This window comes from Prionailurus viverrinus, chromosome C1 (genome assembly GCF_022837055.1).
Source record: "Prionailurus viverrinus isolate Anna chromosome C1, UM_Priviv_1.0, whole genome shotgun sequence".
NCBI classification, from domain to species: Eukaryota; Metazoa; Chordata; class Mammalia; order Carnivora; family Felidae; genus Prionailurus; species Prionailurus viverrinus.
Genome location: NC_062568.1, coordinates 23454627 through 23472199, shown reverse-complemented (window position 1 = coordinate 23472199; position 17573 = coordinate 23454627). Strand labels below are relative to the sequence as shown.

The window sequence follows — 17573 nt, the reverse complement described above, 5'->3', positions numbered from 1 at the left end:
ATAGAAACCCGTGCAAAAGTATAAGATCTAAATTTATACTGTCCACATGGTATGGGGCTTCCGAGCCCAGAAATTAGTATAAAAGTGGGTCCTGAATGGAATGGAATCCCAGAGAGCCACGCCAGAAGCAAATGCAAAATCTCTCTTTGAGGGCACTTTTGTGACTCAAAGCACATGCAACAACAGAAGAAACAATGCATCTTGCTAAAGATATGCTCACAATGAAAAACTACAGACCTCATGAGGAAATGATCCAACGGGAGAGAAAGTCAGGAGACAGTGAATGGCAGAATTAGCACCCCAAGAGCCTGAGAAAATAGATGCTGCAATAAAAACAATCAAGGGATGATAAAATAAGGAAAAGGTGAGATGGTAGGTTGTTTACTAAAAGAAAGATGTCAGAATACGACAGCACACATATTTGCTATAAAGTCACTGATTCATCGTGGATTATATTGAAACCAAATAATTGAAGGTAAGCTTGAAATGTTTGACCATCATACTTTGGAACAGATTGCCTACAAGGATTATGGAAACTCAATTATGTGGGGATTATATTTAAAACCACCCAATGGGTTTAACTTATAAATGTATAAACTTTTCACTGATTTTGAGTTGCTGTATGAATAAGTTTTGTCTGTAGAAATGTTTTCTAGTTTTTTTCATTTTTTCTAATTATCAAAATAAGAAATCTTCATTATTTGAGACAAATTCTGAAAAATGGAAAAGCAAGAGAAAAAAGTAGTCTCACTACCCTGAAATCTGATTAACATGTGAGCATATTCCCTTCCAGTTTTTCATTCTGTTCAACGTATCCTTTTTTTTTTTTTAAGATTTTAAAGTAATGTCTACACCCAACATGGGGCTCAAACCCACAAGCGTCGCATGCTCTACTGACTGAGCTACCCAGGCACCCCTTCAATGTATCCTTATGGAACTGAACTTATTCTTTATTCCCTTTATATGATAAATTTTGCATTACAAAAGCATTTCTCCGTGTTCTTAAAACACGTTATAAGCATCATTTACATGGTTGCGTAATATTTCTTCATGGGTATGCCATTTACTTCATAATTCTAATTGCCTATTTACATTGTTTCCATGTTTTCTGCCATAAATATCTGTGCATAAATCTTTGTTTATGGGATTGGTTATGTTCTGAGGCTATAACTGTGTTTTTTAAATCCAGGGAGAAGCCTTGATCTTTTATAATTTATGTTTTCAAATGTATTTTATTTCACTTTAACAAAATGTATTGAGTACCTGCTAGGTGCCATATAATCTTTCCTTATACATTTATTATTGTGTATTTCTTTTCTTTGAAGACTCAAGCATTGTAAGTCAATTTGTGATTATATGAATATAGTGTGTGTGTGTGTGTGTGTGTGTGTATACCTATTTATATATATAAAATACAATAAAATGAGATGATTTCAGGAAGAAGAAATGACAGTGGGTTATTGTGTGAAAGACTCATTTCTGAAGGATCAAAGAAAAGGGACAATTGTGTATATGGTTCAGGAAAATGAAGCACCTCTTTTTCAGGAGAACTATCTCTTGCACAGTGCACAAGCCTGGCCTGGCACCACGGCCAGATTTTTGAAGGTTTTTGTCAAAAGCTGAGGCTAAGAATATATGTCAAAAAGCAACTTAAGCAAATAGAAATTGCTGCAGCTTCATACTTCAGTAATTCCTTAAACAATGTTCAATGATAAGGAAGAGGAAACTCAAAATGAATAACAGGAAAAACCACTAAGCGGGTTTTCACCCTGCAAGGATGGTTTCTCCGGTGCTTCCACTGCTTGCCTGCCACTTGAACCTTTCAAACACTGGCCCTCACACGTGGCTTAAAACCATGTGGAATCAGCACTGGTGAGGCCACGTTCTGACCCCATGTCTTCCAGACGTGGCCACAACACTGCCGGAGGTCTTCTAGGGCTGGTTTCTGAAGATGGCGGCCTCATCTGCCTTTCTTTGCTCTCTGTTTCTTGGGCCAATGCTGGAAGGTGCAGGGAGACCTATGGAGAGCGTGTCGTCCAGTTGTCCACGCCTGTGTGTCTGACGTACAGCATGCTATATTGATCGAGTGTTTCTCCTACGTCAGGACCTGATTAATTGGATTCCCACAAAACATAGACTTTTCCCTCAGAGTCACCAGGCACCTTCAGAAGCCATACCATCTTTTCCCATGCAATACAATGGAAAGAGAACGAGCTTGGGAGTCAGGCCCGACCAGGTTTTGAACCCTGAGCAAGTGGCCTGTGCCTCATTTTCCTCATTTGAAAAATGGGAAAACAATGAGCTCCTCAAGGAGGAATAATTAACCCATGAAGATCACTTGATACAGTGCCTGACACACAAAAGGCTCAAAAAAAAAATGTAATTTGTGTTGAGCGGCTGCTTAGTAAGGAAGAGATTAAGCTTGGAGACAGACAGAGTTTAAGTGTTGGCTCTGTCACTTACAGCTGTCTGGCCTTTGGCGGATCACTTCAACTCTGTGCCTTAGTCTCCTCATCCCTAAAATGGGAATAATGAGAGCACCTGCTTTGTGGAGAGTTGTGAGGAATGAATGAGTTAATACGTGTCCAGTGCCCGGCATATAGTAGATTCTCAATAAAAATCTTAGCCACTCACTAGAATAAGAATTAATAAATTACCTATCTCATAAGGTTGTCAGGAGGTTTATATAAAATAATCCACAAAAGTGCTTAACTAGCAAAGCTTCTAGCTCATATTAAGTACTTGCTTAGAGTTCGATATTACATTAGTGATTATTATTACTACAATTATTGGTATTTCACTATATTAAATAGTTCTGTAATAGAAGACAAAGTTCCACATTTCTAAAAACAGTGATGTGTTAATAGTAATGAATTAGATGCTATTATGGGTTGGTAAAAACAGCATTTTCACATATGGAATTGAAAAAGGTTGCAATAACATAATTAAAGAAAATACAAAATGTATTAGCCTTTATGGAAACGTCTTACTTTACTACTTTACAACCCTTTGTAACACAGATTTTCCATGTTTTTCCATCTGAGTTGGTTAAAGATATATTTTTTTCCTTCAACGTAATTTGAGTCAGTCCCCTGGTATTCAGCTAAATTGAACTCCGGTATTTTGGAACAGCGTCTGTTGACACAAATATATTTGGCATCACTGGGGAATTTAAAACTACATACAGACAGTGTCATGATCCCTCAAACTCAAGATGACGGTATTATTATGAAGTATGAGTGTCACTAAGAAGTTTTATGCTGTCATTTCTCTACTGAACCTAGAGGCACCGTTAGTGTCTGGTTAGCAATGACAATTACAAAGATTAAACCACAGTTTTACTGACGTTCTTAACAAAGTACACCAGGCACTTTGCTCTTTTGCCCAAGAAAATAGGAATGAGAATCTGGTAAGATACGCAGAAACCTGTATAATTTTTCACTCACCTTCTATCTGATTTTGAGATGACTGTGTAGGGTGAAAATCAATTCCCTTGCTCACTTCATCCCAGAGGCATATCTGATTCTCACTCAACCTGGAAGATGTGGATTCACCCTTGAGATTTTGTTTTGGTCTTGCTTAGATGTTTCCAGTCTAGAAAATTCCCTGATAGCCAAATTAAACCAAAAAAATCTAAGAATTCAGAAACTGGCTGGCCTAGGAAGAACATTTGTAACTCGGGATCTTCTGCAACAACATTTTATTTTTCTAAGTAAAGAAGTAACATGAGGAGGCCCTACTGCTAAATGACCAGACTTTGTCACCTTGCCTCGGTTTCAGGTTTTCATAAGGCCTTTCAGAGGTCAGGAGAAGCACAGGCCACTTCCATATTAAAGCAAACCAACCAAACCAAAACAAACAGCAGCAGCAGCAGCAGCAGAAGAAGAAGAAGAAGAAGAAGAAGAAGAAGAAATGCCAAAATAGTGTTACAACTTTGGGGTATATTTTAAATGTCAGTATCTAAGAAGTAAACAATTTCAACCCACACATGCACACCCACACACATTCAGTTCAATATAATTATGCTATTCCCAGGATGATTAAGGGAATTATTAGGGGATTTATTAAAAATACTGGTTCAACATTCTCGACAGATGTGGCCCAGTAATGAGAAACAGAGATAAGTTGGGAGGAAATGATCTTCTTTCTTCAAACCTACCAATGCTTCTCTGTAAATACTGGTTTAACCTGGTGGCATTGAGGCCCTTTGTGAGAGCAGGGACCCAGGCCAGTGACCCTCCTGGGGTTCCCCTTCTTCAGCCCTGCGGTGTTTGCACTTGGGAATATTCAGCTACCTGTCTTTTTAATGTCAACTCTCATCTGTGGTCAAGTGAACAGATCAGCCCAAGAGTCTGGCCTGAACTGGCACCCTTACTAATGGCATACATTTGTTTTTTTCCACTTCTATGTGTTTATTGTTCTTGAGAGAGAACAGTTTGATCTCCGGTCTTCATGAAGTGAATAACAGTCAAAATGCAGCCTTCAGCGGGATAAGTATACATCGATAGAGTCAATAGGCCTCGGGGGCTGGTGGAGGACATGGACAGACCTTGAACAGGAGGCAAACATCTGTACATACATTCTTAAAGGAAGCTACTGATGAGGGCTCATGAGAGAGGACCCCTCAGGAGCCTAAGAGGAATCTGGAAACTAACAAAAGCTTCCCTGGAGGAGCACGCTGGTCAAAGTTCAGTCCAACTCCTAGCTACTTAACTGCCCCTCTATCCATTACCTCTGATTTTTTTTTAAATATAATTTATTGTCAAATTTTATTCCATACAACACCCGGTGCTCATCCCAACAAGTGCCCTCCTCCATGCCCATCACCCACTTTCCCCTCTCCCCAACCCCCCATCCACCCTCAGTTTGTTCTCAGTATTTAAGAGTCTCTTATGGTTTGCCTCCCTCCCTCTCTGTTTGAAACTATTTTTTTCCCATTCCTTCCCCCATGGTCTTCTGTTAAGTTTCTCAAGTTGCACATATGAGTGAAAACATATGGTATCTGTCCTTCTCCGACTGACTTATTTCACTTAGCATAATACCCTCCAGTTCCATCCATGTCACTGCAAATGGTCAGATTTCATTTTTCCTCATGCCAAGTAGTATTCCATTGTATGTATAAACCACATCTCCTTTAACAGAAGGCGTGAGGCTTCCAAATGGGGCAGAGTAGCCATGACTTCAGTCCCATATCCGACTAACAGACATCGTCTACTTCCCTGAAATTTCACTTACAGATATCAGATAAGGCTTCCATTTCTCCGTTCCCTGGGAATGAGGGCATGAGAATGGGGAGAGAAGAGTAAGATGGAATTCTGGCAGACGGCAGCTGGTGCCAGTGAGCTAGGAAGGCTTGAGTTGGGGTAGAGGGAGCCTGAGGATTGAGAACCTGGGTGTCAGATCCAGCAAGAGGGAGAAGACATAAGGGAGAGAAAGGCTATGATAGCCACCAGAAGGCCTTGAAATGGGGAAAGAGGTCTCGCTGAATGACCCTGTGGAGAGGACTCATGGAACAAGTCTGAGGCTGGTTTAAAATGATGGTTTATCCAGTTTATCAGATAGGGGAGTAGGATGGCCAAGTGGGATGGTGGGGGTACAAAGAGGGCTTAGGACTCAGGGCCAGTGTCCCTGAAGCCTCTCGCTGCAAACCTTTACCATGCTCTGCCACATATTGATTGATGGATAAGAGGGTTCCAAACTTTTTGATACATGGGCTCCCCAAAGGAGCCGAGGACCTTTGTTAAAACATGCTAGGTCCGGGGCGCCTGGGTGGCTCAGTCGGTTAAGTATCTGACTCTTGATTTGGGCCCCGGTCATGATCTCATGGTTGGCGAGATCAAGCCCCACATCCGGCTGCACACTGACAGTGCAGAACCTGCTTGGGATTCTCTGTCTCCCTCTCTCTCTGCCCCTCCCCTGCTCGCTCGCCCTCTCTCTCAAAATGCAAACATTTTTTAAAAAGCCAGTTTTTTAACTGTATGTATATATATATTCCAGTGGTTCTCCAGCGGGTTCCTATTTTGCAGACTATATTCTGAGGCCCACAGGGTGCTCTAGGACCTAGTGGTACCCTGCTTCCTCTTCTGCCCTCACCTCCTTCCATTCTCCCCTCAGTTACCCTTCCAGGAACCTGGCTCCTTTGCTTCCCTCTAGTGCAGAGCGAGCAAGCCAGGTCCACCGCAGGGCTTTGGTGCTCACCGCTCGCGGCGTACTGCGGGACTTGTACCCTCTCACTGCACTCGGACCTCTCTGCCCCTGTTAGTTCGCTAGGGCTGCCATAACAAAGTACCCAGCTTGGTAGCTTAAACAACAGAAACTGCTTTTCTCAGAGTTCTAGAGGCTGGAGGTCCCAGACGGTGCCGACAGGGTTGGCTTTTCCTGAGGCCGTGTGGGGAAAGACCTGTAGCAGGCCCCACTCCTTGGATTATAGAAGAACATCTTCTCCCTGTGTCTTCACGTGGCCTTCCCTCTCTGTATGTCTGTGTCCAAACTTCCTCTTCTTTAACATTTTATTTTCGAGAGACAGAGCGTGAGTGGGGGAGGGGCAGAGAGAGGGGGAGACACAGAATCCAAAGCAGGCTCCAGGCTCCGAGCTGTCAGCACAGAGCCGGACGCGGGGCTCGAACCCACAAACCATGAGACCATGACCTGAGCCAAAGTCAGACGCTTAACCAGCTGAGCCACCTTGGCACCTGAACTTCCTCTTCTTAAAAGGATACCAGTCATTTGGATTAAGGCTCACCCTAATGATCTTATTTTAACTTACTACCTCTCTAAAGACACTGCCTCCAAATACAGGCAGTATTTGTGCCTCACACTTTGAGGTGGTGGGAGTTACGACCTCAGCATATGAATTGGGGGAACAGGGGGCCACGGGGGGGGGGGGTGGAGTTCAGCCCCAAACAGCTTCCTGTCACAGAAGACTCCCCGACACATCCAAAATAGTGTCCCTATTAAGTGACACGCATTGATTCATTTATTTTTTGAAGGTCTCCCTTTATTTATTTATTTATTTATTTATTTATTTATTTATTTATTTATTTATTTTAAGAATGAATAAAACATTTTTGGAAGATCTCCCTCTATTTAAACGTTAGCCCTAGAGGGATAAATTTTTTGTTTTGTTAACTGACACGTCTCCAGTGCCTGGTCACTGCCTGGAGAGTAGCTGGCCTTCAAATAAATATTCATGAACCAGTGAATGCATATTATGAAGCTATTGCAAGTTACTCTGCAAAAAAAGCAATGACAGAAAAAGATGTTCACAGCATACTGTTAAGAGAGCACATTAAAAACTACTGTGTCTGTAGCTTAGTTTTATTTTTAAATCATACAGATATAATTTATCCTTTTTAAAAAATGTTTATTTATTTATTTTGACAGAGAGAGACAGAGAGAGCACATGCACGCATGCCCACCAGATGGGGAAGGACAGAAAGAGAGGGGGAGAGAGAATCCCAAGGAGGCTCCGTGCTGTCAGCACAGAGCTGGACGTGGGTCTCGATCTCATGAACCTCGAGATCATGACCTGAGCTGAAATGAAGAGCCAGACTCTTAACCAACTGAACCACCCAGGCGCCCCAAAATATAATGCATCTTTACTAAAATAAAACTTGGAGAGGGATGCAACAAAACGCTAACAGTGGGTGGTTCTTGGGGTAGGATTTTGATTTATTTTGATTTCTCTCCTTTATGTGTATTTTCTTCTTTTCAATGAATATATACTACTTCTATATGAAGAAAAAAGTTACTAAAAGTTAACAGAAGATATTGTGTCATGACTTTTAGCTGAGTATTAAGAAAAACAAATACATTATTTATCATTTTTGTGGGGAATGGTGGGATGTACAGCCTGTGGAGTTGCCCGGGTATGGATTCAAGTCCTCACTTGCCACTCTCTAGATTTGTCATCTAGGCATGTCTGTCACATGCACTGAGACTCCGTTCCTCATCTGTAACATGTAGTAATAAAGGTACACAGAAGACTTGGGCTGTCTTTAATCCCAGACTAGAATTTGGTTATCCCGTTCTCTGTAATTTGGAAATTTCAGGACACCCAGGATCAGAGGATTTGACTCCCTCCCACGGATTTGACTCCCTCTATTCCCACCTCCAGGTCAGGCCAAGCAGTATCCAGATGCCCCTTCCATTGTTTCTGGGCTAAGGAGAGGTGAGTGAGGCACTTGCCACAGGAGCCCAATTTAAGGAGGCACAAAAACTCGGCAATCAAGATAAATAGTAAATAAGTGGAATGTTTTGAAAAACAAAATTATGTAAAAAACCTGTAATGAACAAACTATCAACAATTTTAGTAAAGATGGGATACATATTACTGATTTCCCCTTTGTCTCGGGCTCCATTATGGCTCAGTGTTACTGTCTCCAGCCCACAGCCTGAAGGTAGGGAACCCTCAATTATTCAAATCATTATTAATTACCACTTAATTATAATTAATTATCCAAACTCTCTCTGAGCCTCAGAATTGCCACTGTTCTCTCTGTGACTGTTTGGCCTTGAGTTAAGCCCCTGCAGGGATACCAGGAGGGAACTTGTATTTTTCTGCCCCTGTTTCTTTCTTTCTCCTCTGAAGACACCTAATCACAATTGCTAACTAATCACGGCTTTCTTACTTCACTGAGGACTCTGAGGGGCGAGTGTCTCCTGTTCTTTTATAGAAACATAAAATGCCAGCAAAGCATGATTTCTACCCAAGATAGTGCTAAGCGGACTTTGCAAACGTTGCACCCCCCCCCACCCCCCCATTCTTCTGGGGAAGGGCACAGAGACCTTGGCATACCTTGTTTCAAAAATAGGCAACAGCAAACAGCATGCCTCCTCCATCTACTTCCCAAGAGAAGGGAAAATCCTTATGTAATGGGATCGGATCGGCGGGTCAATGGTACCATGTGGAGAGTTGCCCTGAGGGGCTTTCATATTACCGCATCCTGAGATTTTTGTGGCTGTACTAGTTTATGCACGTCAAGCCGTTCACAGTGTGCGTTCACAGGGCAATTACTAGTTAAACATTGCAACGATAGTAACATTTAAAGTCTTGTTTTCAGGCAGTGGCTTTATTTTACACCGGACACTTCATTTGCTGAAACTGTAGATACTAAGTTGCGCTACCGAAGTAATCGCTAGAAAGATATGATGTTCTTAGCATGTAGATTTTAGGAATTTTCTCCTGTTGCTCCTATATTTGATTTAAGGTAAACGCTATTGTCAAACATACAATTCGAAACATCACAAAAGGAATGTAACCAACGGCACATTTGTTTCTGAAGGCACCTGCAGAAATCCCCATTCTTTCTCAGTACTAAAACACTCAGGGACCAAGGGGGAAAGGGGATTACTTAGATGCTAGGTAGTGGAGAAAGATTTGGTCACAGAAAATTTAACATAATCTTGCTGGGTTGTTTTTTTTTTTTTTTTTTCTTCAGTTTATTTACTTACGTATTTTGAGCGAGTGCAAGCTGGGGAGGGACAGAGTAGGGTGAGAGAGAGCTCACGAACTGCGAGATCATGACCTGAGTCGAAATCAAGAGTCAGATGCTTAACCGACTGAGCCACCCGGGTGCCCTGTAAATTTAACATAATCCGTTGTAAGGTGATGTTCTGGACGAACTTCCTAACTTTACTTCCAGTAAAGGAACTGGCTTTGAAGGATTTTTTTTTGTTTGTTTTAATTGAAGGAATGTTGCTCACCACACCTCTCCCTTCCTCCCCCATATTTTTATATTAAATAGTGTTTACCAGAGAAGTGAAACGTGCTGGGATTTATAATTGTGTCTGGGAAAAGGTCTGACTACTAGGAGAGAGCCATGCTGGGAGGCATATCCAACCAGTCCCAGACGCTCCGGCCTTGGCAGGCCAGGCCCCCCATGTGTGAGTGAAGAAGCAGGCTTGTGAGTCATGACACCCAGAAGCAGGGGGAGCCCGGCTGACGGGCTCGAACCGCTGCTTCAGACCTGTGGCCCCAGATGAGCCTTCCTGCCCAGCCCCGGTTGCTAGATGCGCTCCAGCTGAGGCCGCAGTGGTCCCGGAGCAGGGATGCCCAGTTCCCACTGTGACCTGCCTGCCTTCCTCACCCACGCACTTGAGAGGATTATAAAATAGCCGCCGTTTTTAAACATGCTATCAGGGAACAGAAACTAGACACAGAGGCACAGAAGAGAATACTAGAGAATACTGAAAAGTAAGGAATCATTACAGTCATTCTTGAATTGTGATTTTTGGTGCTCTCGACTCAACTTTTTCATTCACGCACCCATTCGTTCAAGAAAAGCGTGTGGGACAGTGGCAAGCCAGGCTTCATACTTAGCGCCGGGGATACAAACACCTAAATAAAATAGCTGTCTTCAGAGAATGCCTGGTTTAATGGGAAGGAGGGGGAGGGCTCAAATAAGAAAACAATATCATACATGCATACATACATGCAATTATCATACATACATAACAATCATCATATGATACAAGGCTGTGTCACGGTAGAGATTTGCAGAAGGTATTAATTGCAGTGCAGATGCAGAATTTTACAGCCTTAAGGGAGTCAAAGAAGCTTGGCAGCCAAGCTCCGCTTGATAGAAGCCTCAAAGAATGAGTAGAGGTTTATCAAATGGTCCAGATGGGCCAGCTCTAACACTGTGGCTGCAAAGAACAGGGCAGACCGGGTTTGGGCACTGGCTTCAGCTGTTTTCAGGGGGCTTTTTTGTTTTGTTTTGTTTTGCCTCTTCTGGACAAAGCACTGACTATATAACTAGAGTATTTTTTCCCCCCAGAGGAGCATTCTATGTTATCTGTATAGTAAATAGAACTGAGCAGAAATAGCTCATGGTGTGTGTGGCATTACTCAAAGAATCACCCTTATAGAAGCCAAGGCTGCTCAGCGGAGGGGCCAAGGCCCTAGCCCCCCAAAATGCAATTTAAATTGTTCATTTTTTAAGTGCTATTTAAATGTGTCTCTCTCTTGTGAAAACATTTATTTATTTATTTTGAGCGAGCAAGCGAGCGAGAGAGAGAGAGAATCCCAAGCAGGCTCTGCACCATCAGTGAGGCTCGGGGCTGGCAATGGGGCTCGAATTCACAAACTGTGAGCTCATAAACTGAACTGAAATCTAGAGTCAGATGCTTCACCAGTTGAGGCACCCAGGTGCCCCCAAACGTGTCTCTTAAGACAAATTTCCTGGCCCCTACATCAATCCAGTTTGCTATCCTAATCCCTTCTGATAGAAGAATTCTAGGGGCGCCTGGGTGGATCAATCGGTTAAGCGTCCGGCTTCAGCTCAGGTCATGATCTCTCAGCTTGTGGGTTTGAGCCCCGCGTCAGGCTCTGTACCGACAGCTTGGAGCCTGGAGCCTGCTTCGGATTCTGTGTCTCCCTCTCTCTCTGCACCCTCCTCCACTCGAGCTCTCTCTCTCTCTCTCAAAAATAAATAAATGTTAAAATTTGAAAAACATTCTAGAGGTAGTACAGGGTGGATCTCACACTGTGGGGATAAAAATTGATTTGTCTCCACAACAGGCAATGGACTCATCATGAGGAAAAGATCATGCCCTAAAATCTGTGAGTTTTGTTTCCAGGGAACAAACTTGGTTATAAAGACTTCTTTAAACTTTTCCCTGCTGTCAGGTTTAATGAGACTCCTCTTCCTACAGTGTTTCTAATATCAGCTTGCTTTTAGGAGGCTGCTGTCAAAAAGGCTACCAGAAGAAACCCAGGGAACACGTGAAATCATTGCAAGAAAAAGGTTCTAACTTCAGTAAACCAATTTGGCCAAGGATTCCATTTTAAGAGTAAAATTGACACATCTTAAAAGCACCAAGACATCACTCAAGTGAAACAAGTGGAAATAGCAAAGCATGGAGATGCCGAGGGAAGGAGTATTGGCAGCATTGGGTAAAAAACAACTGAAAACATTTAATGTATTTATTCATACTCTGCCTTGTTCCAAAGTGGATTTGGCAGTGAGTTTGTCTCCGGGGCAAGTGTGGAGGGCAGTTCCCTCCTGAAACTAGTGGAGTGCAGATCACAGGCGGTTGGTTACAGCCTTTGGAGCTAGGGGCAGAGCCGCATCTGCTGTAGAAAACCAGGATCCTGAACGGAGCACTCGGCGGGAGAGAAAGGCTCTTCCAGCCCTACCGGAAGGTGATCTGAGGAAGCACCGGCTGTGGGCTAAGATTTTAGATTTCCTATAGCACTTAGACAAATGCAACTGGAAGCAAATAAACCATAGAACAGCAGAGAGGAGAAAAGGCTCCAGGAAGGGCAAAAAGAAACTCCTAGTCTCTTAAAACTGCAGGCCCTTCCTAGAACTTGTCTTAGCGCCCTAATGTTTGGAGTTGTAATCACAGTGGACATTTGGGGCCAGAACTACGTGTCCAGTGAACATTAACTGCCCTTAATAGAATGCCAAACTAACACATTTTTAATTTTTTTCAGAGCATCAATTCAAATTAACATTCTTATCTCGACTGACTCACTGGACAGAAAGAAACCTGCAGGCTATGAGAAGAGAGAAGGTAGAAGAACTGTTCAGAAGGTGTAGAAAGAGTCAGATGGAAGAGGCACTGGATAGATTACTTCAATATGAATGCCAGCACTATCAAATGCCCTACTTGCTTAAAGATACCGATTATAATTTTCCAAACTCAGAAATGAGAAAAGTCCAGTCGTTCCATATCAAATCAGGTCTAATAATAATTCTTAACATTTTTGTTCACATATGCCGTTGAGAATACGGTGATAAGGGGAGACTCTGCCCAAAGAAACCCTACCTATTACTTACACACAAAATCCTATTCTATATGACCAACTAGTCACAATACTCAAGATGGAATCCAATTAGTCACAATACACATATAATATGTAATCCTAACCACCTGACCACCATAAAATCTTTCTTGTATCTGAGGTAGTTTATTCTATAGTTTAAGCCTCTCTCCACTTTTTTTGTCCTCTTAGCTTAAGTCAGTATAGAACTCTTTGCATAAGTTTCCATATATGCTTGCAAAGGGATATGAAATTGTATTATGATCTTCCTTGCTTTAAGCTGAGACTTCTCTAATCTTACCTTAAGATTGTAGGGTAGAGTTATCATCCAATGCCCAGTTGTTCCCTATGCATTAGTTCCTCAGCTATATGACTGCATTTTCTGATCCTTTCGTAGAGCTGTGTGTGGCCATATGGCTAAGCTTGAAGTCAATGATATGTAAGTTCTATGCTATATGCATCTTCTTAAAAATCTCCATTCCCTTCCTCCACCCTACTGTTTGGAATAAAGATTCAGTAGTTATTCCTGGGCCATGATTTTGAGGTGTGATGGACAACACTGCTTGTTGACTCTTTTATTGGAAGATACGTTTCATGAGAACAGGAACCTTGTTTATCTTGGTCAAAACAACATCTTCTGTACCTAAAAAGTATGTGGCATGTGGTAACAGCTTAGGTATTGAATGAATAAAATGAATGAATGGGCTTATTCTGAACCCATGTAAAACACTAATCACAAGATATATCCCAAGAGATAATTCAGCCATCAGCAGCCATATGCAAGGTCTCAGGTTATATCACAGAGTCAAACTCTTGCTTAATTCAAATCACATTACTATTCTTTGCTTCCCTTTTCTCCATCATCGGAGGATGGTTTTTTCTTAATGTACCCCTTAACCATACATCTCCCTCTAACTGCTACTGCATGTCTATTCTCAGTCAAAATGTTTAGGAAAAGAAGCTCTCACTTGGGGTCTTCACTTTCTCAACTCCTATTCATTTCTTTGCCCACTGCCGGCCACCGGGCTCACAACACATCCCCAATCACCCAGTTGCCATAACCCATGGCATTTGTAGTTTTCCCACACTTGACTCTTCAGGGAATTGCTTATTGCTGACTACTGACCAGGCACTGTTCTAGATGCAGCCATTGCAGATATGAGAGGCAGATGTGAGCCCCCCTGCCCCCCCCCACACCTCATGGAACTCACCCGATCAGTCTTTTCTAATTAGTGCTCAGGTCCTTGGACTTCACTGCTCACCTTTGCAGGTTTCACTTAAATGCTACTTAAATCTCTCTATTCACCTAGTTTGCCTTTTTAAAAAAATCTTTAAAATTATACACATCTTCTCAAGACCATCACTTCTGTACCCATGGCTTCATTACTTTCTATATGTTCTAACGACAATACAATTGTAAATAGTTTTTCATTTAACAGTTTTGTTTTACATAAAATGCGCCATTTGTTAAAACCATAGATTCCAAGCTGTTCTATGAAAGTAACCACCAGGAAATGTTATATTCTCAGCATGTCAACTTTAGGAAATCTCCCCAATTACTTTTTGGGGGGTTGAATATGTGTGTAATTTTTGAAAATGTAAGTTGGGATATCACAAAACAGACTTAGTCAAAAGAGCTATAGATCCAACTTTCCCCCCGGAGAGCTCCATTTGGATGTTCCACTTCATAGGGCAAAGATTATCTTCCTCCTCAAACCTATTCCTCTTTCTGTGTTCTCTCTCTGGGAAAAAGTCACCGCTCCCTACCCAGTCCTCAAAGCCAGAATCCTAGCAGCCATTTCTGCCTCCCCTCTTCACTTCTCCCTCTATACCCAGTCATCAAGTATTGCAATTCTACCTCCCCAAAGATCTCAAGTCCTTTCCCCCCACTTCAGTCACTGCCACTGTCTTCTCTCCTAGTTGAACATAAAGTCTCTGAATTGGTCTTGCATCCTTCAGTCCTTATTGTTGGGAGTGACCTCATGACAAACCATCTGATAGTGACACGCCAGCTTCCTATTACTCAATCGTCTTGTGTTTCCAGGGTAAAAATCCATCCTCTTTCCCCCAGCATGTACTTTGGGGTCAGTTAGATCTAGGTTTGAACCCCAGGTACGAGCACTTTCCAGCAGTGTGACCTCAGACAGTTGGACTCTCTGAGCCTTTGTTTTGTCATCCCTGAGAGCTCACTGAGGGCCCGAAGGTTTCCCACATGCAGTGACGGGCACATGGGAGAGAATGTTGAGTGAAGGGAAAACATTTACAAATCTACACTAAAAAAAAATTGTCCTCCCTTAAATAAATATCCTGATATACAGTGTCACTTCCTCTCAAGTTTTACTTCTACCTTTATTTTCTGGTAATCACAATAAGGTGCCTGTGGGGATCCACAATATCTGGGCTCAAATCCCGGCCCCACACCTGAGCAATCACTTGGCCTTGGGAATGTTAATTCGTCTCACTTTCTTCCCTAAAATCTGTGAAAGGTTTGTTGTCGAGGGTTAAACGGGTACCTACCTAACTTGGAATGGGGTTGGGCGCGCTATTAGCTAAGCACTACCCAAATGTTAACTATCCTTACCATCATCTCCATCAGGTCAGGACCGTGCCACCTCACTCTGTGGGTCTCAATTTTGTATGAGAAAATCGTGCTTCGTGGGTTGTTGGCCAAAGAAGGGAAATCTGGAAACTCCTGCCATCAAAGGGGGAAGCAGAGGGGAGAAAAGCGAGTCGGTGAAACCCAGAGTTTCCGGGCCGGGAGGGACGAGTTCGTTCCTTATTTTAGTGAGAAAGAAGTGAAGGGTGACGTGTCCTCGGGTCTCATTCAAGACACAAAGCCACAGCGCTCTACTGAGAGGAGGACCAGGGCTCCGGGGGTTGCTGTGGTCAAGTTGCAGGCGAAAACTAACGTTTGGAAGGCAAGAGAGGAGGAGCGTTTAGTTACAAAAACGGTTCAACAATTCGGGGGGAACTAAGTTCGGTGGCCGATCAAATGAGTCAGCTGTCACACCCGGTGAAATCGAGTTGCTAACGGAATCGGCTCTTTACTAACAAGACTTTCTATAATACCCACCGACCCGCACGGCTTAGAGTAACTAACGCCCGGTGCGCTTCCCACGGGACCGGAAAGCTCCGGGCTGCGCGAGATGAATGGAAACCGGAGTCGGCGGCGCGCCGCGCGGGGGGCGGAGCAGCCGCGGGGCGGGGAGGGGGCGGGGAACTGCGAGTCACGTGCCTCCGCTCCGAGGCGGGCGCGTGGAGGGAACTCTGGGTGTGATTGGTCCCTCGTAACCAGGTGACCGCAGAATGTGTTCCGGTTGGCAGGCGCCAGCCAGGCCAGCGGACGGCAGTCGGGAGGTGGTGGCGGAAGGAGGAGGAGCTCCGACCGCGCTCTCTGCCGGCAGTGGCTGCGCCTCTCAGCGCTCTTCGGGTCCCCACCCCTTTTAAATAAGCCGGGCTGGTCGCCGCCCTCACAGACTAGTTGGCTCGGGGGAGGCGGCGGCGGCGGCGGCGGCGCGGCGGCGGGGGTGCGGCCGGGGCCGGAGCCCTGCCCGGGGCCCGGCGGCGGGGCGTACCGGCGGGCAGCAGGCGAGGCCGCGCCTGCATGCGCGGCACAGCCCCGGCGTAGCCCGGGGCTGCCGGTGCCGACCGCGCCATTGTTGGGGGAGGGGGCAGCTGCTGAGCGCGGCGGAGTCGGGGGCGAGCGCAGGCGAGGAGTGGAGGCGCCCCATGGGGAACACGCTGACCTGTTGCGTGTCCCCCAATGCCAGCCCCAAGGTGGGCCGGCGCACGGGGCCGGTGGAGGCAAACTACGAGTCTGAGATCTACGAGGCGGCGGCCGGGGACGCGGTGGCAGTAGCCCCGGCGCCTGCTGCCGTGGAGCCCGCCGAGTTGGATTTCGGAGCCGGCGAGGGCCACCACCTGCAGCACATCAGCGACCGGGAGATGCCCGAAGGTGAGGAGGAGGCGGGGCCCTCTTGTTCCTCTCGGGGGCCGGTGCTGTCCGCTCTCTGGCGGACCGCTGGCCTGCGCCGCCCCCGGGGTCCCCCGGGACCGAGCCGCCGCCTCGGGCTCCTTCCTGCCCGGAGCGGGCTTTCTCAGGGCTGGGCGCCGGGGATGAAGGCTGGCTCTGCCTGGCGTCCCCATCCTTTCTTCTTTCCCCGTCGTGTCCGGCCAGTTTCTCTCCCTCTTCCCTGCCCGAACGCCTAGTTCTTTCCCGTATTCCCGTTTCCCAGCGCGGCCTGAGACCGTCCAGTCCGCAGCCCTTTCCTGTTTGGGGGTCTCCTGGACGTCTCCGGAGACTTTATAAAGACTCTTTTGGTATACGCGCTCCCCTTTCTCGGTGGAAATGTAAACACCCCAACTTGGGAGTATCCACCTCATCTGCCTATCCTTACCTAAGTAAAGGGACCAAGTAAGGGCCTGATGGTACCCTTCCTCCTACCATTAAGGTAGTTGACACGCGGGACGATTCGGACGAATTGTAGGAAATTCAAAATAGAGATTGGCCTGCGGAAGTCTATGCGGTGTTCTTAAGTAGGCTGTTTCCAGTAGCCTCGATGGAAACTGCCTAATTCTAACTATAGTTTGAAGACGGAAGGAAAATGATGGCAGAAGAGGCTTGAACTCATTGTGAACAGTGTGAAATGTTACTGCCAGGGCTGCGAGAATGTAGTTTTTTGTTTCTTGTTTTCCTTTTACTGAACGGAGAACCCAGGGAGTTTAAAATTCCCACTTTGGCACAAAAGTGTCTTCTGCCCTATCTCAGTGATTTAACAGACTTAACTTACATGCTGCCAGTTCT

The 17573-nt window shown here is 44.8% G+C and overlaps 1 protein-coding gene across 4 annotated transcripts in view; it reads left to right on the top strand.

The window, feature by feature from the left end:
• Positions 1–16293: 16293 nt before the first annotated feature.
• Positions 16294–17573, top strand: part of CCNYL1 (cyclin Y like 1) — a 39904-nt gene continuing 38624 nt past the window's right edge. For all 4 annotated transcript variants that reach the window (XR_007154761.1, XR_007154760.1, XM_047870860.1 and 1 more), the window contains exon 1: positions 16294–16724. Coding sequence is in view for 2 of the 4 variants with exons in the window: in XM_047870860.1 (XP_047726816.1) it covers positions 16499–16724 (226 nt within the window). In the remaining 2 variants the exon portion in view is untranslated. The remainder of the gene's footprint in view (positions 16725–17573) is intronic.